Source organism: Salvelinus sp. IW2-2015, linkage group LG10 (genome assembly GCF_002910315.2).
Source record: "Salvelinus sp. IW2-2015 linkage group LG10, ASM291031v2, whole genome shotgun sequence".
Classification (NCBI taxonomy): domain Eukaryota; kingdom Metazoa; phylum Chordata; class Actinopteri; order Salmoniformes; family Salmonidae; genus Salvelinus; species Salvelinus sp. IW2-2015.
Genome location: NC_036850.1, coordinates 10,043,215 through 10,068,845, shown reverse-complemented (window position 1 = coordinate 10,068,845; position 25,631 = coordinate 10,043,215). Strand labels below are relative to the sequence as shown.

The 25,631-nt window shown below is 42.2% G+C and overlaps 5 protein-coding genes across 12 annotated transcripts; 2 read left to right on the top strand and 3 right to left on the bottom strand.

Annotated features, from left to right (window-relative positions):
- Positions 1-1,241: 1,241 nt before the first annotated feature.
- ccne1 (cyclin E1) lies at positions 1,242-10,314 on the bottom strand. Its single transcript, XM_023995287.2, has 12 exons — positions 10,137-10,314; positions 9,590-9,637; positions 9,313-9,400; positions 9,150-9,209; positions 8,743-8,912; positions 8,183-8,318; positions 7,576-7,722; positions 7,377-7,472; positions 6,979-7,113; positions 2,324-2,435; positions 2,033-2,190; positions 1,242-1,920 (listed from the first exon to the last, which is right to left on the bottom strand). The coding sequence occupies exons 2-12, from the start codon at positions 9,601-9,603 to the stop codon at positions 1,804-1,806; spliced, it is 1,233 nt and encodes a 410-aa protein (XP_023851055.1). The 5' UTR covers positions 9,604-9,637; positions 10,137-10,314; the 3' UTR covers positions 1,242-1,803.
- Positions 10,315-10,596: 282 nt separating this feature from the next.
- zgc:162297 (uncharacterized protein F13E9.13, mitochondrial) lies at positions 10,597-13,471 on the top strand. Of its 3 annotated transcripts, XM_023995284.2 has the most exons (7): positions 10,638-10,729; positions 11,144-11,309; positions 11,382-11,464; positions 11,604-11,784; positions 11,933-12,083; positions 12,286-12,413; positions 13,156-13,471. In XM_023995284.2, the coding sequence occupies exons 2-7, from the start codon at positions 11,237-11,239 to the stop codon at positions 13,344-13,346; spliced, it is 807 nt and encodes a 268-aa protein (XP_023851052.1). In that variant the 5' UTR covers positions 10,638-10,729; positions 11,144-11,236; the 3' UTR covers positions 13,347-13,471. The 3 variants fall into 3 exon arrangements, with proteins under 3 accessions (XP_023851053.1, XP_023851052.1, XP_070301478.1); XM_023995285.2 differs by lacking the exon at positions 11,144-11,309 and having other exon boundaries at positions 10,597-10,729; XM_070445377.1 differs by lacking the exon at positions 10,638-10,729 and having other exon boundaries at positions 11,107-11,309.
- LOC111969264 (tumor protein p53-inducible nuclear protein 2-like) lies at positions 13,459-16,431 on the bottom strand. 2 transcript variants are annotated; one of them, XM_023995286.2, is made up of 4 exons: positions 16,257-16,431; positions 14,817-14,983; positions 14,475-14,610; positions 13,459-14,363 (listed from the first exon to the last, which is right to left on the bottom strand). In XM_023995286.2, exons 2-4 carry the CDS (start codon positions 14,941-14,943, stop codon positions 14,135-14,137), a joined length of 492 nt encoding a protein of 163 aa, XP_023851054.1. In that variant the 5' UTR covers positions 14,944-14,983; positions 16,257-16,431; the 3' UTR covers positions 13,459-14,134. The 2 variants fall into 2 exon arrangements, with proteins under 2 accessions (XP_023851054.1, XP_070301479.1); XM_070445378.1 differs by having other exon boundaries at positions 14,475-14,635; positions 16,257-16,398.
- Positions 16,432-16,890: 459 nt separating this feature from the next.
- Positions 16,891-20,765, top strand: LOC111969262 (protein C19orf12 homolog). Of its 5 annotated transcripts, none has more exons than XM_023995278.1 (3): positions 16,891-16,990; positions 17,683-17,856; positions 19,342-20,765. In XM_023995278.1, exons 2-3 carry the CDS (start codon positions 17,697-17,699, stop codon positions 19,605-19,607), a joined length of 426 nt encoding a protein of 141 aa, XP_023851046.1. In that variant the 5' UTR covers positions 16,891-16,990; positions 17,683-17,696; the 3' UTR covers positions 19,608-20,765. The 5 variants fall into 5 exon arrangements, with proteins under 5 accessions (XP_023851046.1, XP_023851048.1, XP_023851047.1 ...); XM_023995277.1 differs by lacking the exon at positions 16,891-16,990 and adding an exon at positions 16,997-17,089; XM_023995280.2 differs by lacking the exon at positions 17,683-17,856 and having other exon boundaries at positions 16,919-16,990.
- Positions 20,766-21,341: 576 nt separating this feature from the next.
- On the bottom strand, positions 21,342-23,399 carry plekhf1 (pleckstrin homology domain containing, family F (with FYVE domain) member 1). The gene is made up of 2 exons (XM_023995276.1): positions 23,261-23,399; positions 21,342-23,137 (listed from the first exon to the last, which is right to left on the bottom strand). Exon 2 carries the CDS (start codon positions 23,116-23,118, stop codon positions 22,237-22,239), a length of 882 nt encoding a protein of 293 aa, XP_023851044.1. The 5' UTR covers positions 23,119-23,137; positions 23,261-23,399; the 3' UTR covers positions 21,342-22,236.
- Positions 23,400-25,631: the final 2,232 nt, after the last annotated feature.

Below are 25,631 nucleotides of genomic sequence, written 5' to 3'. Positions count from 1 at the left end.
CAGCCATTATAGAGACCATCCCTATGCTCCATTTTGTTTTCATTCAGATGACTTTCATTTTCCCCCCCTTTGATTGCCCATTATGGCAAGTTACAGTGAACACAAACATATGACATTGAATATGTTTACATCTACACCTTTCACATCTCTCCTGTTTTCTGTACTTTACATTAGCCCAATGCAACACTTCAGATGTCACCTTTATGGCCAATCCATTACCTTTCTACAATATTTTGTGAGTTTAAAGAAAAGCAGCCGTTTCTAGCGATTTATATTTTATAGAAACGTGTGCTTATAAATTACTGTTAAAACATTAAGTCTTATGTTATGCACTTGAATAACTTTCAGTATAAACTTTAGTTTTGCAAGAGGCAAGTATAAAATTGGGAAGGCTTAGGGCACCCCCCCCCAGAGTGGAGCAGCAGTCTAAGACACTGCATTGAAGTGCTAGAGCCTTCTCCACAGACCTGGGTTCGATCCCGGGCTGTATCACAACCAGCTTTGATCGGGTCGCTCTGGATAAGAACGTCTGCTAAATGACTTAAATGTAAATGTAAATGGGAGAGTCCCATAGGGCAATGCACAATTGGCCCAACGTTGTCTGGGTTTGGCCGGGTGGGCTTTACTTGGCTCATCGCGCTCTAGTGACTTCTTGTATCACCGGGCAGCTGCAGGCTGACCTCTGTAGTCCGTTGAAAGGGGTTTCCGCAGACACACTTGTGCGGGTGTTAAGAAGCACATGTTTCAGAGGACACATGACTCGACCTTCACCACCCGAGACCGTTGGGAGAGTTGCACCGATGAGACAAGCTCAAAAAAGAAGGGGGGGGGGTAATCTGTTATTTTTTTAAGACGTTAAAAAGGAGCACCTAAGGGTACGGCCACATTGAGAAGCATGAACACTATTGAAGTCGTAGATGCACATCATTGCCTGTGAAACATCCAACTCCTCTCTATATATTTTTGTATGAGTTGGATGCCTTACTGAAACCATTGGCTCCATGCAGAATTCAAGACAAATCGCAAACGTGGCCACACCCGAAACATTCACCATCCAGCCGATGATCTACTGCGCACGACCGACATGCATGTTGACCCATCCCTGTAGCTTGGTGGAACCAGCCTGATCATTGAGGTCACCAAACCATTTCACTTGCATTAAAACAATAGTGAGCACAACAGTCAGGCTTGTTCAACCAGGCTACAATCCCAGTCCATGGCCAAAGCAAAGACCAACAACATTGTAAAACATAAAAGCTGTCTGCGACAGTGACTTTATTTAAAAAAATAAGATATAAAGTAGCAGCATCTCATTTCACAAATGTATGACTGTTTTGAAAACTCAAACGTGAGAAAAGAACTGGAGATAAAATCTTAAATACAATCCATATTTCTGCTTCTGATGCAGGCTGTTCCACTTGTCCAATTTGGCAGCAGAGTTACTGGTCCCACAAGCAAACCTCAAAATGGCAAGCATTAGCAACACACACACACCCATCCACTGTTCCGTCAAGCCAAGTCCACCTTTTTTAGCAGCACTCAGAGCCAGTGACAGCTCTGGGTTTTTGGCAGGTGGTCCAGCTTGGCATCACTCCAATTAAAAACTGGCACTCACTCAAAAAGGCAGACATCCAAAAACGGCCATTCACCTTTGCACCAAAACAACTCATGGAATAAAACATGCGCACGCACATAGAAAAATCATGTGAGCGTGTGAAAGGCCATGGATTTCTCCCAAACCTACAATATCTTGGTCCCGTCTTGAGACTTCCTCAGCCCGTGCCCATACTAACCCAATGGAAATCAAGAGACTGTGCCCTCTGGTTTCTCGCTGCTAGGGGGCGGAGTGAGCACTCCGGACGGTATAGGTGAACTCTGGCTGCGATCTACATCCACTTGTGGGTAGGAGCATGCCTTCGCCTAAAGAAGAAACCAACAGAGCTCTCAATACAGGCTGCAATTGCACACAAGAAACAATGCCACACATAGGTATAGAACATTGATTGAAAACCATACAAACAAATGCCCTCACCATCCAGTCCAGATAGGCAGCATGGGTCTGGATGTTATGCATGTCGTCTGCTGGGATTCCTTTGAAGGTCCTCAGGGCTGAGCTGCCCACTTCTCTGATGGACATGGCAAAGGGGACCATCCACCTCACACACTCCTCAACATCAGACCACTTCAGAGCTGCACAGACCAAGACAAAAGAGATCTGGTTAGGGCTAAAGACGCCTTCGGCAAGTCTACCAAACCACTATAACTCAGTGGTTGGAATGAAGATGTTGATTGACCTGAACAGCTTCAGAATGAAACGCCCTACCTGAGACTTTCTCCACCAGCTCCAGCGAGGAGAAATGGAACAGGGCAGAGGCAGCTAGCACCCCGTAGGAGAACTCCAGACATTTCACATCCAATACACAGAGGTCCAGGAGCTATAGAGAGAGCACAACACCACATATGTACTTCCACAACAGAGGCAATGAGCCATTCTAAGGGGAGGAAATGGGAAACCATTGTCTCACAAATTCAACTTGTATAAGCAATAACAGTCAACTGAGAATTAACATGATATTTTGCCTCGTTGATCTTGTGCATTTTGTTTCAAGACAAACATGAATTTTTTTTTTTATTTTTTTTTCACCTTTATTTAACCAGGTAGGCTAGTTGAGAACAAGTTCTCATTTGCAACTGCGACCTGGCCAAGATAAAGCATAGCAGTGTGAACAGACAACACAGAGTTACACATGGAGTAAACAATAAACAAGTCAATAACATGGTAGAAAAAAAAAAAGAGAATCTATATACAATGTGTGCAAAAGGCATGAGGTAGGCAATAAATCGAAATAATTACAATTTAGCAGATTAACACTGGAGTGATAAATCATCAGATGATCATGTGCAAGAAGAGATACTGGTGTGCAAAAGAGCAGAAAAGTAAATAAATAAAAGCAGTATGGGGGGTGAGGTAGGTAAATTGGGTGGGTAGTTTACAGATGGACTATGTACAGCTGCAGCGATCGGTTAGCTGCTCGGATAGCAGATTTTTAAAGTTGTTGAGGGAGATAAGTCTCCAACTTCAGAGATTTTTCAATTCGTTCCAGTCGCAGGCAGCAGAGAACTGGAAGGAAAGGCGTCCAAATGAGGTTGGCTTTAGGGATGATCAGTGAGATACACCTGCTGGAGCGCGTGTTGCGGGTGGGTGTAGCCATCGTGACCAGTGAACTGAGATAAGGCGGCACTTTACCTAGCATAGCCTTGTAGATGACCTGGAGCCAGTGGTCTGACGACGAACATGTAGCGAGGGCCAGCCGACTAGGGCATACAGGTCGCAGTGGTGGGTCGTATATGGTGCTTTAGTAACAAAACGAATGGCACTGTGATAAACTGCATCCAGTTTGCTGAGTAGAGTATTGGAAGCTATTTTGTAGATGACATCGCCGAAGTCGAGGATCGGTAGGATAGTCAGTTTTACTAGGGTAAGTTTGCGCGTGAGTGAAGGAGGCTTTGTTGCGGAATAGAAAGCCGATTCTTGCTTTGATTTTGGATTGGAGATGTTTGATATGAGTCTGGAAGAGGGAGTTGCAGTCTAGCCAGACACCTAGGTACTTATAGATGTCCACATATTCTAGGTCGGAACCGTCCAGGGTGGTGATGCTAGTCGGGCGTGCGGGTGCAGGCAGCGAACGGTGAAAAGCATGCATTTGGTTTTACTAGCGTTTAAGAGCAGTTGGAGGCCACGGAAGGAGTGTTGTATGCATTGAAGCTCGTTTGGGTTAGATAGTACAGTGTCCAAGGAAGGGCCGGAAGTATATAGAATGGTGTCGTCTGCGTAGAGGTGGATCAGGGATCACCCGCAGCAAGAGCAACATCATTGATGTATACAGAGAAAAGAGTCGGCCCGAGAATTAACCCTGTGGTACCCCATAGAGACTGCCAGAGGACCGGACAACATGCCCTCCGATTTGACACACTGAACTCTGTCTGCAAAGTAGTTGGTGAACCAGCAAGGCAGTCATTAGAAAAACCGAGGCTACTGAGTCTGCCGATAAGAATATGGTGATTGACAGAGTCGAAAGCCTTGGCCAGGTCGATGAAGACGGCTGCACAGTAATGTCTTTTATCGATGGCGGTTATGATATCGTTTAGTACCTTGAGCGTGGCTGAGTGCACCCATGACCGGCTCGGAAACCGGATTGCACAGCGAGGAAGGTACGGGGATTCGAGATGGTCAGTGATCGTTTGTTGACTTGGCTTTCGAAGACCTTAGATAGGCAGGGCAGATGGATATAGGTCTGTAACAGTTTGGGTCCAGGGTGTCCTCCCCTTTGAAGAGGGGATGACCGCGGCAGCTTTCCAATCCTTGGGGATCTCAGATGATACGAAGGAGAGGTTGAACAGGCTGGTGATAGGGGGTGCGACAATGGCGGCGGACAGTTTCAGAAATAGGGGTCCAGATTGTCAAGCCCAGCTGATTTGTATGGGTCCAGGTTTTCCAGCTCTTTCAGAACATTGCTATCTGGATTTGGGTAAAGAGAAGCTGGGAGGCTTGGGCGAGTAGCAGCGGAGGGGCGGGGCTGTTGGCCAAGGTTGGAGTCGCCAGGAGGAAGCATGGCCAGCCATTGAGAAATGCTTGTTGAAGTCTTCGATTATCACGGATTTATCGGTGGTGACCGTGTTACCTAGCCTCAGTGCAGTGGCAGCTGGGAGGAGGTGCTCTTTGTTCTCCATGGACTTTACAGTATCCCAGAACTTTTTGGAGTTAGAGCTACAGATGCAAATTTCTGCTTGAAAAAGCTGCCTTTGCTTTCCTGACTGACTGCGTGTATTGGTTCCTGACTTCCCTGAACAGTTGCATATCGCGGGGCTCTTCGATGCTATGCAGTTCGCCACAGGATGTTTTTGTGCTGGTCGAGGGCAGTCAGGTCTGGAGTGAACCAAGGGCTATATCTGTTCTTGGTTCTGCATTTTTTGAACGGAGCATGCTTTCTAATATGGTGAGGAAGTAACATTTAAAGAATGACCAGGCATCCTCAACTGACGGGATGAGGTCAATATCCTTCCAGGGTACCCGGGCCAGGTCGATTAGAAAGGCCTGCTCGCAGAAGTGTTTTAGGGAGCGTTTGACAGTGATGAGGTGGTTCGTTTGACCGCGACCCGTGGCGGATACAGGCAATGAGGCAGTGATCACTGAGATCTTGATTGAAGACAGCAGAGGTGTATTTGGAGGGCAGGTTGGTCAGGATAATGTCTATTAGGGTGCCCATGTTTACAGATTTAGGGTTGTACCTGGTGGGTTCCTTGATGATTTGTGTGAGATTGAGGGCATCAAGCTTGGATTGTAGGACTGCCGGGGTGTTAAGCATATCCCAGTTTAGGTCACCTAACAGAACAAACTCTGAAGCTAGATGGGGAGCGATCAATTCACAGATGGTGTCCAGGGCACAGCTGGGAGCTGAGGGGGTCGGTAGCAGGCGGCAACAGTGAGAGACTTATTTCTGGAGAGATTAATTTTAAAATTAGAAGTTCGAACTGTTTTGGCATAGACCTGGAAAGTATGACAGCCTGCAAAGTTCTATCTCTGCAGTAGATTGCAACTCCTCCCCCTTGGCAGTTCTATCTTGACGGAAAGTGTTATAGTTGGGTATGGAAATCTCAGAATTTTTGGTGGCCTTCCTAAGCCAGGATTCGGACACGGCAAGGACATCAGGGTTGGCAGAGGTGTGCTAAAGCGGTGAGTAAGGCAAACTTAGGGAGGAGGCTTCTGATGTTGACATGCATGAGGCCAAGGCTTTTTCGATCACAGAAGTCAACAAATGAGGGTGACTGGGGACATGCAGGGCCTGGGTTTCCCTCCACATCACCCGAGAACAGAGGAGTAGTAGGATGAGGGTGCGGCTAAAGGCTATCAAAACTGGTCGCCTAGAGCGTTGGGGACAAAGAATAAAAAGAGCAGATTTATGGGCGTGGTAGAATAGATTCTGGGCATAATGTGCAGACAGGGGTATGGTGGGCGTGGGTACAACGGAGGCAAGCCCAGGCACTGGGTGATGATAAGAGAGGTTGTATCTCTGGACATGCTGGTCTCAATGGGTGAGGGCACCGCATGTGTGGGGGTGGGACAAAGGAGCGTTCGGAGGTACGGAGAGTGGAACTACGGGGTCCATTGCAAACCAAAACAATGATAACTAGCCTGAACAACAGTATGCAAGGCATATTGATATTTGAGAGAACATACAATAAGCATAAAGTGATTGCAGGTCTTGATTGGGAGAGCTAGCTAAAACAACAGGGAGATAACAGCAGCTAGTCAGTTAACACAGCAGCAGCAGGTAAAAATGGCGACGGCTAGGCAGAGAGGGTCGGATTAACTACACACAGATCCTGAGTTAAAGCACAGAGCGACAGAATAAAACACAAATAAACGGAATGGAGTACCGTGAATTAATGGACAGTCAAGCAAGCATCAGCTATGTAGCCAAGTGATCATAGTGTCCAGGGGGCAGCCGTAGATGGAGCAGTGAGGCCTCCACTAAGCTAGCCCGCGGCGTAAGATTGTTCGATAGACCTGTTCAGATAGCAGCCGATATGCTCAAGACAGCTACGATTAGCGGGCCGCAGTTAGCATATGGGCGTTCAGGTTACTCGCATGAGGGGCCAGTTGAATAACTCCCTCGGGCAGATAACGTCGGTATCCCAGTCGTGAAGGCCCGGTGGGGCTCCGCATCGGCAGTAAAACGGGTCCGGATAGGTGATTGTAGCCCAGGAGTGGCTGATGGAACTCTTCAGCTGGCTAGCTCCGGGATAATTGGTGTTTGCTCCGGAATTGATGTTAGCCAATAGTCACTCGGATAGCAGCTAGTTAGCTGCAAGATCCAGGTGTAAATGTCCAGAGCTTGCGGTAAAAATCCGGGGATATGGAGAGAAAATAGGTCTGAATCACATGCAAGTGGCGGGAAAACTCAGTTGTAACCTTACCTCGGCAATCTGCACAAACGTAGTTTGCGGGTACTGTGGGATGAGAACCTCTTCGGACTCTTTCAGGTAGGCAACCTGCATGTAGATGTTTAGCCAGGACACAGGCGTCAGGGGACTCAAACGCCACTTCAGCTCCTGAGCAAAGGGGGACAGTAGAAACAAGAGCCACATGATGATTTCACTCCACAGTGAAGTGTTCCCCAGATCAGATATTAGGAGACAAAAGAAACATGCGTCCTATCAAGTTAGACAGAAACTACCATTAGGAATATATGTAGTAGTTTTTACTAGTAATGGCTAAATGTTGCTCATGGCTCAACAAGCTTCAGACAACAGTAAGGATTTGTGACCAATCCGTAGTGAAAACCACTGGGACGTAAAGTGTTTGAGGGGCATACCTTCATAATGATTAGCTCCATACATAGGATATCATTCTCAGTGCAGGCACCATCAGTAACATAGGCAAATTGATGCACCTTTGGAGGGTAGATTTCCTGGGGGGAAAAAGCAGTAGTAAAAATGTTTAAAAAAAACTTGCGCTGCAATATGGAAAATGAAGAAACCTTAACGCAGGTCGTAGAAGAGGCTTCTTCCTACCTCCATCTTGGCAGCTATAAACAGAGAAGAGATGCCGATGAGTTGTAGTGTGCACTTGAAAACATTGGTCTGTGTGGCCATGAACCGATCAAAGTAATCCTGAGCCAGGTAGAAGGTTTCTCTGTGTAGCTTGTACACCTCGCACACCTGAGAGAGAGAAAACAGTTGAGAACACAACTCCAAGGCAATATCACAGAGTAGCTATGGAAGATTTCCCCGTGTAAGAGCATTGATCATAGTTCCCTATACCATAGGTTTGAAACGATCCAACTAAGATCAATGCTGAGTCAGAGGAGTTGGGTTAAATGCTAAAGACATTTTGGTTGAATGCACAGTTGTGCAGCAGACTATGCTTCCCGTTAGAATCTGTTAGAGCTCAGCTAATACACATCACCTGACAGCCATTTCCCCAATAGGTTATGCTAATATTGTACAAACTAACTACAGTTAACTGGGGTCATACATCTACTGTTAAAACTAATCCACTCACCACCTTAAGATAAACATGGACGACACTCATCAAGTAACATGAGGGATTTGATCAAAGTAGCAGATACTGTGGGAAAGGAATTTAGTCTAGGACTTTGATACAGAGGGCGCTACAAACCTCCATTAGCCAGTCGAGAAGAATAGCCCTCATCTCGGGTTGGAGGTGTGGGTGTTTCTTCATGACGTGGATGTCTCGAGAATAGGTCTCGTCTTTCTTCAACAGGTTGTTCCATACGTCGTCTCCGCTTGCCCAGCTACAGAGAAACATATCCAGAGGGTTGGCGTCTAGTTCATTTGTATTTATCAAATCAATGGGATAAACAAAGAATCCCGCAACTAGAGAGTCAGAGTGCAAACACAGAACTTTAAGATGAAACAGTATACAGGTACACATAATATGAGTGTCAAGGAGGGATATATAGCCGTTGTTATAACAGCAGATCACACTGAGACGATAGTGGTAAGGACTACATTGTGTGTTACATTCAAATGAAACAGATGAACACATTGGTCATCATAATGCTTGGCCTTAGACCGCGCAAGTGCAGAGCTCAAGGTATGAGTTCAAGTCATCTCCCAATAAAAAGCATACATAAAATGTGGCAAGTAACCACTCCTGTTACTTAGCAGCGTCATTGCTTCTTGCCCACGTTGTCCCAGATACCAGAAGTGACTCACCATAGAACAGGAAGAGGGGAAGACCTGGTGGGGGTGACAAATATGTTTTTGAAGGTGTACTGAGTAGAAAACCCAGTGGCATTCAAAGCAACTGGTTGATCGACTTCATTGTCAGGCGTGGGGATCCGCCTGCACGGGATCGTGTGAACCGACTCAGGATTCCAGCACGCCTGCACAGAAGAGGGATAAGAAGAGGGGAGGATAAGAAAGTTGACCAACTGATAAAAATAAACAGCATGAAGAGGATTCTGAGACAGTGCCACTGATAGCAACTGATTAAACAATTGTCATTTATTGAGCAGTCCTGATTAACCGGTGTAGGTCACTGCCTGGTGTGTGTAAGCTAAATCCAACAAATGCATGGTCTGCAAGGGAATGCCACGGAATAGTAAAATGCATATAGTCACCAAAGTTCCACACTGGTTCTTTTTCGTCATCTCTGCCACTTCATCTGGGTCTTGTAAATACTGAGGATTTAATAATGAGAATGTTCATTATGATAAACCATTTAAAAAGACAGCCAGCCAACCATCTCGTTACAGTAGCAAAACGCAGATCGCAAGAACTTACAACGGCAACGTCTGATTTTCTTTTATTGGATCTCACTGCAGTTTCCTTGGGCATCTCATGATGAATTGTCCTGGATTCCACATTTTCCCTGAAATTACAGTAAATATTGAATTATGATATGCGTGTTACTGAAATGGTAAGAAACGTTAGTTATTGCAGGCTAACTAGCTAAGCTGCGGCTAGTTAGCCAGCTATCTGTTAACGTGACAACTTTTTTTCCCGTCACCTAGCTAGCGACATTGACAAGACTAGATCAAACTGCAAAACTGAAACTTACCCTTTGCTTGGCATTATATCCCACGTGTATCCCTCCAATATATAGAGCCTGGAAACATGAAATATGCATTTTATTTGTTTAGCTAATAACCACAACCAACCCCCCACGTAAGTCTCACAAAGCCAACTCGTCAAAAGATCTGGGCGCGGGCAAATGGAAGTGGGACAATGTTAAAGGACGACAAACAATATGAAATACTGCAATAATTGTCACAAAACCACGCATATTGACACCGGATTCCACACTATCACCTAAACCTAACAGTTTGACATACAGTCGATGGAAACTAGTTAAATTTCTTCTAAATTAGAGAGAAGCTGGCCAGAAAATGGCCGAGCCATCAAGTATGCCATTTTCCATTCACCCGCTCTAATAAGCTTTCTCACAAAAACAACTAGCCAGCCAATGTTGTCCGTCGTCTTTCAAATTCAGAATATTTACAATCTTCTCACTAACACGTTCATTTCGAATCACGTTGAGGGAGTTTGATTGAAAAGTTGCACGACTGCTAGTTAACAAGAGATGTTTCAATTTCTTGCCAGCTTACCTAAAAATATTCCCCCGCGAAGAAGTCCACACTTCGTTGAAAGGATCAGAGAAAATATGGCTAAAGTTACTAGTCAGCTATTCAATTGTTATTCGATTCGTGGCCTCTGTTTGTCATCAAAAATTGAGCTGAGAGTTCGGCTAGCTACTTGTTCTATACTGGCGCAATGAGTTTTGCGCCTTGGCTTATAAACTGCTTGCAGTCTACATATCGTAAGGGGCGGTCCGAGCGGGTGATTTAAATACTTGACACTGTTCAGTAATCCTTTGCAGTTACATTTCAACGAACATTATTATTAGTCATTAATTGTTCAGACGTGAAGAGTTAAATAATCTGAAATATTATGTTGTGTGAGAAATATACAGTAAAATGGTGTGAGAAATATTGCATTTTGCCGGCAAAAGGGAGGCGTGGCCGGCGCGGCGACAGCTCAGGGGCGGTGCTTAGAATCCGGAACCACAAAGTACCGCGTGGCTAGGGAAGACGGATGTAAACAAAGACTGTGTCCCTTTCAAAAACCTGCAAAAGAAATATTTTAAAATGTTTCTCTATCAAGCCGACATAATGGACTTTCACTGTCCATAATTCAAGAGGTATGTCATAATTTTTTTAATCAAATTAATGCCGCGCAATTTGTTCAACGAGAATGGTGATGGCGCGCGGCTCTGCACTGGTGCATTAGCTACGTTTAGTGGCTTCCTCCTCGTCTCCTTCCTCTTGTCTACACAAATTATTTGTTGGAGAAAAAAACAGTGCAGGTTTAGTAAAATACATTTTAGGCACCATCTAATGCTTTCATATATAATTCATACGTTTACGTTTTCTTATCAGAAGATAAAGGAAATGTAGACAAGGTGGAGGCTAATCTGCAACCTATGTGTCTTGTCTCAGTCGTAACTGTTAAAATTGTATTTTGATATGTTTCATGCGCCACACGAAAAAAACACTGGATTGGGTGATCATCACTCAGAGATCTCGAAACCTGTATTAACCTACACTTTGACCAGGCACGTGATCAAGCTAGCAGCTGCACGGGAACGAGTCTCATTTCAAAGCTACTTTTGCCTCCACATTGCAACTGGTTTGAAACAACAACAAAAATGAAGTTTCTGAAACTCTTTGGACGTGCTAAATCTGTGGTTATTGGAATGATTCATGTTCAAGCCTTGCCAGGTAAAGATTATTGGGACGCATATGTCGTTTTTTACTCTCTTTTTGTTTTTAACTTTGATTTATGTTTTTCAGGCACCCCTTTAGGAAACATGGCCATTCCTCAAATTATTGAGGAGGCATGCCATGAGGCAGAAATCTATCACAATGCGGGTATTGTAAGTATAAGCAAAAACACAAGAACTCCTTACTTTTTGATGTTACTAATACTGTAGCCTCTGACTATGTAAACCACAATATTCATCCTCAAGGGTGACTGGAAATTAATTGTTTGTTGTCTGTTGATCTTTTGAACAGGATGGGCTGATCATTGAGAACATGCATGACATTCCATACACATTCTCAATTGGACCAGAGGTGTGTGCCTCTATGACCGCGGTGTGTGCAGCGGTGAGGGGGATCTGTCCGTCTCTGCCTCTTGGAGTTCAGATCCTGTCTGCAGCAAACAGCTCAGCTCTTGCTGTTGCACTGGCTTCAGGTTGATACAGCTGGCATTGCTTATTACTGATTAATACATGTATGCAAGAGTGCTTCAGGCTAGCCTTTAGTTTAATCGAAAGATCCGTATTAAGAGGTTGGGAAAAGCAAATGTTTAGCTACCTATTCCATTGTTGTCTTTTTCCAAGGTATGGATTTTATCAGGGCAGAGGGATACGTCTTCTCACATGTTGCTGATGAAGGCCTTTTGAATGCCTGTGCCGGAGACCTTTTGCGATACCGCAAGCAAATTAAGGCTGAACATGTGCAGGTCTTCACTGATATAAAAAAGAAGCACAGGTGAGCAATTGCTCAAAACACTCCAGTCAGACAACCCCACTGGCTAGCCTAGATGTCCTGTTATGGTATTTCAGAAGGTTTTCAACATGCAGGTAATGCGGCTAATATTATCCATAAACGATACTGCAAGGAGATGAAAGTAACCTTTCTGACTTGTAGTAAGTGTAATTGGATGTTTTCTGATTTGTGTTTGTGTTCCTAGCTCCCATGCCCTGACTTCAGATGTGAGCATAGTGGAGACGGCCAGAGCAGCTGAGTTTTTCCTCTCTGACGGGCTCATCATCACTGGAACAGCCACAGGGGTTCAGGCAGATCCAATGGAGCTCAGAGGTGTGTCCTGTCTCTGAATTCTCTGGCACATACAGACCTGTATGACACATACGCACAAAGTATGTTCCGTCACTTCACTCAATTTCATACCACTCCCACTGCATACCAGTCTATTGCATACGTCCTACATTTGCAAGGGAATATAGTTCCTGGCGTTAGTTTTTCATGTAGCCCAGATGTTAAGCTGCCCTAAAGCCCATGGAGCCTCTGAGCCTCGTTGCTGGCCTTATAAAGAGCAGCCTCGTCTGGGGAGAGGATGGCAGCCTCATAGTCCCCCGAGTCTGGATCGTGCTGACCATGGGCACACAGCCCGGTCCTGCCCTTGCCTGCCACAGCCCTGCTTGGCGTATATAGACACCAACATCGTCTGCTATTTTTAAGCACAGCCTACAGATGGCTGACTTACACAGAAGGCTGTAAACACAGGCAGGCTCAGGCCAGACTGCTACACAACCCTGCTGCCTAGTTTGGAGGTGCTCCTACAGTCTCCCAGTACGATTCCATTGGGCTGGCTCTGTTGTCAGATGGGTAAATGGAGCTGCCAGAGTCTGGATTTATCTCTTCATGTGTTTTTCTCATATCATCTCTGAACCTACGTTCACCATTTACTTATCAGAGATGATGCATGACACTTGCAATGCATTCCTAAATCCAACCATTTAGGTATTCGTTTCATATAAGCTCACGCATAATGTAGCATCACAAAACATTTACTCAACAATCCTTTCTTTTCTATTTGCAGATGTTGCAGGGTCTGTAAGACTCCCAGTTCTTATTGGCTCAGGAGTGACCTATGACAACGTGGAACACTACCTTGATGCTAGTGCAATGATAATTGGCTCTCATTTCAAGAGGGGAGGAGTTTGGGCAAATGCTGTTTATCCAGAAAGCGTTAAGAAGTTCATGGGGAAGGTGCATTTGCTTCGAAAATGAAATCCACCAATTTGCTGCTAAAATAATTGAATGCAGAACAATGACATTTTGTGGTAATAATACATGTAATTACTGAAGTTATGTCTCATGCTATTTAATAAAACACAAATAATACCTAAACAAAACCGATTTATTTAACATCTTTTAACATTTAAATATACACCAAAATACCAAATAAATCTGAATATATTTACAAACCGGGCTTGTAGCAGTACAACAAACATAATAACACACTGGGAATAAATGTATAAAAACAAAGTGAATCACTAAGTACACTAAGTACAAAACATACATTAGTAACAGTGTTTCATCATTATTTGGTAATCCTTACCAAATATAGCGAAAGAGGTCCAATTACTCAAGAGTGATGTTTTGTGTCATCAAATATATACAAATTAGCTTTTCATAGCTATGAAACATTTCAACTTTCCTTAAAGCAATATACCCACAACGTATCTAAATCTAAGGCACGCAAAGTAATACAAAAAAAGTATTCTATATACAATAGAATTCATATTTGCAAGTGCTAAAACCTTTAGCATTTTATACACTACGTAAAAGTTTTCATCAGAGCCATAAGCCTTAACCGTTACAAGCCAGTTATAATACTTTTCACATGCACACACATCTACTCAAGGCTATTTCACTCTCAAACTGGGCTCAGTATGTTAATAACATACTCAGCAAAGGGGGTTCCCTTGATCAGGGTAAAGAGATTCACAGGGTCATAGGTCTACGGTCTGTGTGTTAAGTGGGTTCAGACAGGGGCGTGGTTACTCAGTAGACACTCAGTAGTTGTACAGACGCTGGCAGGGTTGTTTGAAGTGACCAAAGCGTCTGTCAGAGGGGGAGAAGCGCATCTTGGCAAGGTTCTGTCTCTGGAGAGCACTCCTGGTCAGCTTCTTGCACTCCACGTGAGTCCTGGCTCGCTGTATGGCAAGCAGTTGGACATTGCATGGAAGCGGGCTGCCCCAGGCAGCTAGCCTCCAGGACACATGCTGTTTGACTGGCACAGGCCTGCAGGGGGGGGGGGCAGAATAACTGTAAAATGTGACACTCCTTTCTCTAGGATAATGGTTGTGTTATCACACTGACTACAGTAGATGGATCCCCTGGATGAAAACTGACCTGGGAGAAGCATCCTCTTCATCTGAGTGTTCCTCATCGCTAGGCTGGTGTCTGATCTGGTATACAGACATACTGGGATGCTCAATCAGCAGGTTCTCCAAAGGGTCTTCCTCAGGGGGATTCAGGGAGTTGTTCTCTGGAAACATCAGACCACAAATGTACTAAACCGAGACCAAAAAGGAAAAACACCAGTGAGACCTCTAATAGTGACCATTAGATCTACTATCCAAATAACTACAATACTACCATTTACAAAACAAGTAACTGCAGACAACAATGCCCATACCAGTTTAACAACTAACTTGTGATTTCAACTTTCTGTGAACAAAATTATCGGCTTACCTTGAATGTTGATAACGACCCATCCTCCCTCCTCAAACTCAATGAGCTCCTCATAGGTTTCATTGTCATCTGTGGGAAAATCGCCATCTGTGCTACCAAGGAAATGGGCAAGTATCTTTCCAATCATTGTGTATATGTTTTGCCTCCCTTGGCCCTCTTATTGCAGTCTGCAAAGAAAATGAGTTAACATAGTGTTATAGTATGTTGCCCCCATAAGGAAAATTTGCAAACCAGCTACAATTACTGCTAAACTGGTAAAATTGCAAAACTGATCATAGTAAAACATTGCATCAAATGCAAGAAAACAGCAGAACCTGAAAAGGCATGTGTAGTTTAATATCCACATTGACAGAAGATAGATCTGAAATTATTTCCGGAAAGCAGACTCTGAACAACACCTTACATTATGACCTTTAGTTTTTAACATTGTGTCCTTGGTTAATGACCCTGCCAGCACAGCAGAATCAGGAACAGCATGCCCCTTGGAAGCTATTTGCAGACTGAAGGTCATGGCATCCTTTTTAGACCAGCAACTCATTTCAAGCCTGTGTCTGAATTTTAAGATGTGTTATGAATAAACGAATGTGGTGAATATGAAGCCAATCGGCCAAACTATGGTGAAAACAAATGGTTTGTAAAAATATATATATATATATATGTATACATTTTAGTGTATATAATTGTATTTTGACATTTCTGGTCAAATAGGCCTATTAAAAATAGAATCAGGTATAAACAGTATTGGTATGTCTTTCAGGCTAAAGGTGTCATAGACTAGACAGAATACCACAGCATCCACTTTTAGACTTGGACAGCCACGGTCTTTGAATGCCTCGGTGTACTTGTCAACCTATACTGTCAATATACAGCTACACCCCAGCTTGCCAGCAAGGGAAGATCGAATAGTGTCCCGACAGAATTAGCTCATAAGGTGCAAAATGCAGAGATTACATATACACTTGCATATCTTTTCTGGTGGGCCATCAAAAAGTCCAGAAGTTGGAAGTTTAAAGACATGTAAGACAATCCTTACATTAGCCCTATTCAATATATAATAAATGTGTGATAGAAACAATCAAATCCTTAAAAAACACAGGAAGGTAGTTTGGGTGAACTTGATATGGCATTAATTGGGTTTAAACTTCTTCAATAAATAAGTTAATAATTAAGAACCTGCATTTATGTAATTCACTGACAATCAAACAAATAACCCAACCTACTTACAAAATGACACATGACATGGTTACAATTACATGGTAGTCTACAAAACTAAAAAGTTGGCCTAATAGGACACTTTTGGGATGTAGAAATCAATAAAAACATGCAATGGATAGATAAGTTAGTAGGCTAAAGAAAAGTGTCTATGCTATACACATGAACTAAGGCTAAAAATACAACCTCTCGCACAATGTTGAAGGCTACAATGTATTTTTTTCTTACCTCACAAATGTATATTTAACAGGTGGTGGCCGACGGTTAGCTTGAAACTATAACTGATCTGTAATTGTTTTGATACAGACTTGTTTATGAACACCAACTCTTTTGCTATGGTGGGTGGTGAACGTAAATAAAAATCCCAACTCGAAGGCGGGGCTTCGGGAGGTTGCGCACAACTAACCTTTGTCCTCATAACTAGCTGTCAAGTGAATAAATGTGTCCTTACTTGAAACATACTTAAATACCTGGTTTCAACCGACGTCCAAATATATTAGAGTGGAAGATTATTATAATTTTTTTTAAATGTACAACGGTTTGCATTTCACAACAGTGGTCGACTTCGTTTTGCATGGCCCGGTGGTCCGTGGGAGCGGAGTTTGTTATTTTTAGATAATTCTATTGATTCTTAAGGGAAATCTCCACCCACCCCGGGCACCGGGCCCTGCAAAACGAGCCCCACCAATGTTATGAAAAGGGGGGGGTTTGTATTAATGACTTTTCTTGAAACATTGTTGCAAATATTTGCCGAGTAAATGACAATTATGCCAGGTTGCCCCACTGAGATCTATTTATTAGGCTATGTTTGTTTTATTGTGCATCTAAAAACAACCGCGAATCGTTTTAACAGGATGTGGGATTGTTCTAAACGAATGTCCCGTCATTCACCGCGGTCATAGTTTTTACCAACACTCAATATACACAGACATTAACACATCATCGAAGTGCGAGATCTGACGGTAGGGATTCGCCACCAATTTGTACTTTAGGCTATTTTCATGTAGGCCAACGTCAGAGTCCGTCCTGTGGGATGGGGACAACTATGTCGTTATGTAAAGGTGATTGACACACTTTTAACGTAGAGAGAATTCTGATGGCCACATGATGACACACTAACACTATCTTCTATTTTTCGATGTCGTCTTACGCCATTATAAAAGGCCTACATATCAGAAGGGAAGTATAATTATCATTATTATTAGCTGCGGTCGTTATTATTGTGGTTATAACATAAATCCGAGGGAAGCATTTCGAATCTCTTGTGTGAGAAGTTTTTGACTAATGACAATGGTCTGCATTAAGTCATCAGTTATTTTCCCAGTCTCTGTCTGCTAAATATGATAACTGAATTGATTACTATAATATAGTTTCCTGGTTTTGTCAACATTTGGAGTAAAAAGGGCCTATAACATTATTTGAACAATAGTTTATTTTACTTTTGGTAGAGGCTACTCTCAGCAGTGTAATGCAGTTCATTACCAGAAGATGGCTTACTCCTCCTAGTCTTCAGGATATCTGACAGAAGTCAAGTCATACATCTCTTCTAGTATTAAATTGGTAGTGGCTATTTGTACTTGCAATGTATACTAGAGATCGATGAGTTGGCTTGGTTGCAAACTGATCTTCAGTGTGTCTCTTATCATCACACCAGGGAGAGCAGCTACGATGGCTCCACGTATGGATGATGTCATGCAACTATGCTGTAACTTGTCTGAAAATCAGCAGATAAAAGCAGCAGTGAAGAATTCTGGGAAAGGATCAGCAGTGGCAGGAGGGACTGCATTTTTAGGGGGTCTTCTAGGTGGTCCCCCAGGGATTGCTGTTGGTAAGGATCCTATCAATTTAGTAAGCGAAATTATGATCATCATCTGCTCTTCCCTACTTCAACCACAAGGTGGAGCCATATCCTTTCTCAAACCTATTGTATTGAGTGCAGCTATGAGATTTTTTGTGTATATGTGGTAGGCCTATAAAGTATGGCGTTAGGGTAGAATAATTCTCAGCCAATGTTGTCTTATGAGTGGGGAGGTCGATTTTGATAAATATGGCTGTTTATTTCTATTTGTAGTTATTATGGATCCCCATTAGCTGCTGCCTTGCTCTTCCTGCGGTCCAGCAAAATTAAGGCCATTCTACATTTTAAAAACATTACAATACATTCATAACAGATTTCACAACATATTAAATGTCTGCCCTCAGGCCTCTACTCTACTAATATTTTTGCTGGTATGTCATGCATAAGTTTGCTAATATTGCCAATGAAAAAATTATTAAAGTAGTTGGCAATATCAGTTGGTTTTGTGATGAATGAGCCATCTGATTCAATGAATGATGGAGCGGAGTTTGCCTTTTTGCCCAAAATTGAATTGAAGGTGCTCCAAATCTTATTAATATCATTCTTTGTCATTTATTTTTGTTTCATAGTGTAGTTTCGTCTTTGTTTTATTCAGTTTAGTCACGATTTCTCAATTTGCAGTACATTTGCCAATCGGTTATACAGCCAGACCTATTTGCCATCTCTTTTGCCTCTTCCCTCTCAACCATACAATTTTTCAATTCCTCATCAATCCACACTTATTAGTAACTGAGATAAGCAATTTCATAAATGTGTCAAGTGCAGCGTCTGGTTGCTCGTCATTACAAACTGCGTACCAACAAATATTCTTCACATCAAGAACATAGGAATCACTACGAAACTTATTGTATCACCTCTTATACACAATATTATGCCCAGCGTTTGGAACTTTGGTTTTCCTAGATATGGATACTATATTGTGATCACTACATCCAATGTATTTGGATACTGCTTTGAAACAAATTTCTGCAGCATTAGTAAAGAAATGATCAATACATGTTGATGATTTCATTCCTGTACTGTTTGTAACTCTCTGGTAGGTTGATTGATAACCTGAACCAGGTTGCAGGCACTAGTTACAGTTTTTGAGCATTCTCTTGAGTGGGCAGCTTGATGAAAGCTAGTCAATATTTAAATCACCCAGAAAGTATACCTCTCTATCGATATCACATTCATTATCAAGCATTTCACACATGTTATCCAGATACTGACTGTTAGCAATTGGTGGTCTATAGCAGCTTCCCACCAGAATGGGCTTTAGGTGAGGCAGATTAACCTGTAGCCATATTTCTTCAACAGCTTTACAGGAATGTGGTTCTGAATATAAACAGCCACACCTCCACTTTTGGCATTTCTGTCTTTTCTGTAGATCTTATAACCATGAGTGTTTTAAATCTGTGAGCTCTTCTCCCCTCTTGATCTTCTGACACAGATCTTGTTTGTGTTGCTCTTTAGGTGGTGCAGTAGGTGGCCTGTTGGGATGGTGGATGACCAGTGGACAGTTCAGACCTCTCCCTCAGATCATCATGGAGCTGCCCCCCCACCAGCAGCAGAGGCTCTATGCTGATATCATGGCCGTTTTGGGCTCACTGAACTGGACAGACCTGGCCCAGCTGACCGCCCTGGTCATGGGGAATGCTACTCTCCAGCAGCAGGTCACTGCTGCCCTACTCCGTTATATCACAAAGGAACTGAGAGCAGAGGTGAGATATGGGGACTGATCTACACAGACTGAATATCTGGAGATACTCCTTAGAACACACATTTGTACTCAAATTCAACTCCAGCTTATTTCTGGAGACTGAAAGAACCTTTTATACTGTAGGTTCACGGAAAGAGGCCTTATGAGGGTTACATTGAGACTCATGTCAGACCTGTCATGTTACCGAATATCTGATCATGTCCATTTAATATCCTTTGATAAAGCGCTTAAATGACAATTACGCCACTTTTAAAAAAACGTAATTTTCATCTTCTCCAGCACAACACCAGTGTCTACATATGTGAAAATGGCACATTTCTACATTTTGTAGAAACAAATATGAAGTTAAAAGTTCTACCCAATGACATCATCAAAAGTAAAACGTATTTAAAAACAGTGATTTTCAGGCACTAGGAGATTCACAGTGATGGGAGGAGCAAGAAAATACCCTCCCTCTGGCTAGAAACTTGTTGAAAACCACTGTTTTGAAAATCACTGTTTTGTTACTTTTAATGCTACCATGTGATGTTACAGAGAAGCATTTGTTTAGCACCTTCTTATCTTTTTAACCACAGATCATAGAAATGCGCTGTTTTCACATACTGTATGTAGACACTGTTATGGTTTTGGAGATGATGAATATGAGGTGGAAAAGTGTCGGAATTGCACTTTAATGTACACATTTGTTTTGTTTTAGATGAGAAATTGTTATCTCTGAATGTTATCTCTGAATTATATTGTAGTGGATAATTTGTTGCTGATATTTTGCACTGAAATGTACACATTGAATATTGTTGGGCATTTATAATTTACATTATTTGCAACAAATGCAAGATGATGAAAAAAGGACCCTGATCACTCCTCTTGTAAGTTTGCCTGGGATCTCAAGCGATTCATGCAATGTGAATACTCAAATGCAAGACAATGAAAAAAGGACCCTGATCACTCCTCTTGTAAGTGTGCCTGGGATCTCAAGTGATTCATGCAATGTGAATATTGTAAGAGATGAGTACTTCTGAGAAACCGGCCTTGATACTTCTGGCGCATAATGGTGATAAGTCCCACCTAGTCCTATAATTAACTAATTGGGAAAATCTTGTAGTGCTCTGTACAAAAGTGTTTATATGAAAATCATGATAAATGAAATAAAGGATAAAGGTGACTTGTATGATCACCACATGCTTTTAGTATGACATCATTAAGCCAGAAAACATGTTGTTTCAGTGAATCGACTGACATTTTCGTGAGGAGAATTCAACCACTTAACACATTCTTTGTAAGAGAAGGAAGACAATGCTACGCAATGTTATCTCCTGGACAGATGCATGCACGTAACATATCTCATCTGACGCAATTTCGCAAGATTTTTTTGTTCTGGGTTTGCGAGACTATACGGGATGTAATATAGTTCCTCAATGTTTCAAATGTAGACTTTTGAATAATACTAGAATCTTATTAAGATATCAGAGCACTTTTTGAAGTATGTGCAAAGGTTGTTATGACACCACTGTGATTTCTTTGCCCATTAGTTTTTCTAGATGTTTCCTTGTTCCTTCTTTGCAAGCAAGTTTGGACCTGCGGGTTGTCATAACATCAGACAGCGAAAGATAGCTTGTTAATCTTGAGGGGAAATTTCATTAGAAGTTATGTCATTCGTTTCTGAGAGATAGTTGTCAGTCTTGTACCTATGGCTTACTAAGAAACAGTGTCTTAGCAGCTTTTTCAAATTCAAATGGAATGAAGTCACAAGATATCATATTCCATCACCACTTTATTGGTAGTCTGGGATGTGAGAGCAGTCTTATATCTTCATAGAAAAACCGTTTTAGACCGTTCTCTTCAGAAACCAGAGAGCACGATTTAAACTGATTTTGTTTCAAATGCCTATAAAATGTTAATGATTGACATGTTGCATTTGACTATGTTCTTTTTAAAAATGCCATTGGCAGTTGGCCTGAGTGTTGCCATTGACAACACTAGAGTTAGGAAAATCAAGTGACGCAAGAACTTTCTCTAAAGGCTTATTTACTGCACCTGTTGCCTCAGGACTGGTTCATGTGTCTGCCGGACTTTGTAACACCTAAGCACTGAATAGTTTGATTACAGCTGTTTTGGGGGTCAATAAGCAGTCTTACCAGGTGTTCAGGACAAGGTTGACAAAAGGTTGCTATCAAAATATTTCATTTCAAGATAAATGGTTGATGTGAATGTGATAAATAAAGAGGTATAGTTATTGCTGCCATATTAGAGTTATAATTACAGGTACACTTAATATAGGCACATTATCGTAGTCAACATGCCTTTTTTTAAACAAGATAAGTACAGGACGAATATAAAAGTATTCAGTGCGAAATGTGTTTCATGTAAAATAAGATGCTCCGTGTGTGCATAATGGCCAGTCAACAATGAATACTACAGGTTAACCTTTATCAGAAGGATAACAAAAATAAGCCCCCCAAAACACTCAAAGGTATATATTATTAACAGGAATATATTGATCCAATGCATACATTATATGAATAGGATTAGTGTTCATATTTGTGCAACATTTATGATTACATGTGATCATGTATCGTCTTGATTTGGCACTCTTCACCACATACTCATTCAGTAAATACTTTTCAGGATCCTCTCACATTGTCCAATTGTCAAGTCAAGTGACTTGACAATCCAGTGAGATTGAGACTTTGATGGTCCGGCTTTAAATAGTTATATGGGGACCAAGAGTTGTGACACTCAACCCAGTTGCTTGATGCGTGGTGTTGTACCCGCTCATCCGCCTCATCGTCGCTAGTCGCCTCGTACTCGGGCATGACCAGGTCAGATTCATCAGAGCAGTTCCTCCCATCACTGTCCCCCCGTAGATGCACCTCATCCTGAGTCAGCTCCCCATGGTCCTGGAGACTGAGGTGACACAGTCGACACACCCTCACAGGCTTAGTAGAGATGTGGCAGATCACGGCCCGGTTCTTGGAGCAGGCGTTGCAGACGACAAAGCCGCAGCGACGACAGTGGTGGCGACGTTTGTTGACCCGAAATGTTTTAGAGCAGCGCATGCAGATGGCGGACACCCGGTCAGGGATCCAGGTGGTGGCGAAGGTGCACCCGGGCTGGCAGCCGGCATGCTGCAGCTGCTTGGACCTGCAGTCCTCAATGTGCTTCATCCAGGCACGCTTCTCCTCAGCGGAGGCAGCTGCCACATAGAAGGACTTCTGTGGTGTGCGGATCAGCCACTGGTTCTCCATGATGACCCCGTCCTCCAGGTCCTCTAGCTGGATATCCTCCAGGGAGATTACATGCTGATTCTTGTGCCAGCGTCCATGAAGGATGATGCTACCGTACACCAAAATGTCATTAAACAAGAAAAATACTTTAGGCTGGGGGTGGCGTCGACACAGCTTCATCAGCCGCCCCTCGCCTATCAAGACCCGGTCAGGTCTGTACAGGGACTTCCCAGAGGGACCAAAGGAGTTCTCCACTGCCCGGATCCGCTCTCTGTTCTCTTGCGTGAAAGCCAGCTGGTCCACCATGATGAGCTAGATTACAACACTACAGGAAATTAACAAAATTGAAATAACAAAAAATATATATTTCTATTTACATTGAGACGAAACGGTAGGCCTATGTCACTAATGATCAAATAAATGGCTAGTGAAAAATAGTTAATTTGACCTTTTACTCTGTTTTGTGATTTCTATCTTGTTTACGCTGCAACAGTCTGTGTCTTGGTAGTAAGTCGCTTAGTTCCCGTCTGACCACCATATGTTTTGTCAGTGTCAAATAGTAGTTTCTGTATTGAAGAGTGAGTTGCCACGAGAGGTCCTTTAGATGTGCAAATCACATTTCCTGTTGAGCCGCATTGCATGGGGAGTTCCAAAACAACTTGATGGGGAAAGAGAGAGAGAGAGAGAGCAAATAGAAAGAGGGAAAACGGGCAATACCAGTTTGCCAAACATGATGGGATGTGACTCAGAGCGTAGAGATCCTATTAAATTACTGTAAACAAAACTATTGCTAATTCTAGGACTATTAATACATCACAGAAAAAAACTGTTGGACAGTTTTGGTAAAAAGCTGAGGGACGGGCCTTGGAGAAATGTAAACACTCTCAAATTCATAGACAGAGTTATGGATGCAAGGACTGACCATCCATGCTATCAAAATTATAGTTTTAACCATGTTTTGAGGCTACACAGCGTTTGTTTACATTTACGTTGTTTACAAACGTTGGAATACAAAACAACAGTTGAACTAAGCTCATGTGGAATTTCTAAGTTATATTCTTCAATAATCAATGGGTATAAGTGTACAAAACATTAACACCTGTTCTTTCCATGACATAGACTGACCAGGTAAATCCAGGTGAAAGCTATGATCCTTTATTGATCTCACTTGTTAAATCCACTTCAATCAGTGTAGATGAAGGGGAGGAGACAGATTAAAGAAGGGGTTTTAAGCCTTGAGACATGGAGTGTGTATGTGTGCCATTCAGAGGGTGAATGGGAAAGACAAGATTTAAGTGCCTTTGAACGCTGCTGGGTTTTTCAGACTCAACAGTTTTCCGTGTGTATCAAGAATGGTCCACCACCCAAAGAACATCCAGCCAATGTTACACAACTGTGGGAAGTATTGGAGTCAACATGGGCCAGCACCTTATGGAACGCTTGACACCTTGTAGAGTCCATGCCCTGACGAATTGAGGCTGAGTGTACAAAACATTAAGAACACCTCCCTATATTGAGTTGCACCCCCTTTTAATGGACCATTCTTTATATAGATGGGAAACTGTTGAGAGTGAAAAACCCAGCAGCATTGCAGTTCTTGACACACTTAAACCGGTGCACCTGGCACCTACTACCAGTGGTGTAAAAAGTACTCAATTGTCATACTTGAGTAAAAGTAAAGATAACTTAATAGAAAATGACTCAAGTAAAAGTGAAAGTCACCCAGTAAAATCCTACTTGAGTAAAAGTCAAAGTATTTGTTTTTAAATATACTTATGTATCAAAAGTAAATGGAATTGCTAAAATGTACTTAAGTATCAAAAGTATAAATCATTCCTTATATTAAACAAACCAGATGGCAAAATTTAATTAAATTTTTTATTGATGGATAGCCGGGAGCACACTCTAACACTCAGACATAATTTACAAACAAGCATTTGTGTATAATGAGTCTAACTGATCAGAAGCAGTAGGGATGACCAGTGATGTTTTCTAGATAAGTGTGAATTGGACCATTTTCCTGTCAAAATGTAACGAGCATTTTTGGGTGTCAGGGAAAATGTATGGAGTAAAAGTATATTATTTTCTTTAGGAATGTAGTAAGTAAGAGTAAAAGTTGGCAAAAATATAAATAGTGCAGTACAGATACCCCCCCAAAATATTTAAATAGTACTTTAAATTAGTTTTACTTAAATACTTTACACCACTGCCTACTACCATACCCCGTTCAAAGTATATAATTAATTTATAGGTTCAAACATTTATGTAGCAGTTTAGGATTCCAGCTTTAGACAGAAATATTAATAACAATGTAACGATAGGAAATAAACCACATGGCTATAAATTAGAGGAGTATAATTATGATGGTTCGTGATACTAGATAATGGTTGCAACTGAAAAACAAAAAAATGTACTTGCTATAATTGACAAGAAGCATTGAATGGAAAAATACAAATGATAGTTGCTGTATGTTGATCAGATTTTCGCTCCAGGGAAAACCACAAATATTCTTAAACAGAGTATCAGGTTTCAAGTAGTATGAGAAAGTATTCTCTTGATTGATCACTCTTATGGAATGTTGTTTAAACTAGGTTATACAATGGGTGGGTCTAATCCTGAATGCTGATTGGTTAAAACCACATTCCAGCCGGTGCCTTTTTTCACAAGTTACCACTGCTAAATCTATGCCTGTTTACTCTGTTCCATCTGACCGCACAATCCACTGTCTCATCCGCCCAGCCAGTCAATTTATAAACTTGATCTCCACTCTAAAAAGCATCTAGACATTATCTCACATTTCTTTTAGACTAACATTTAGT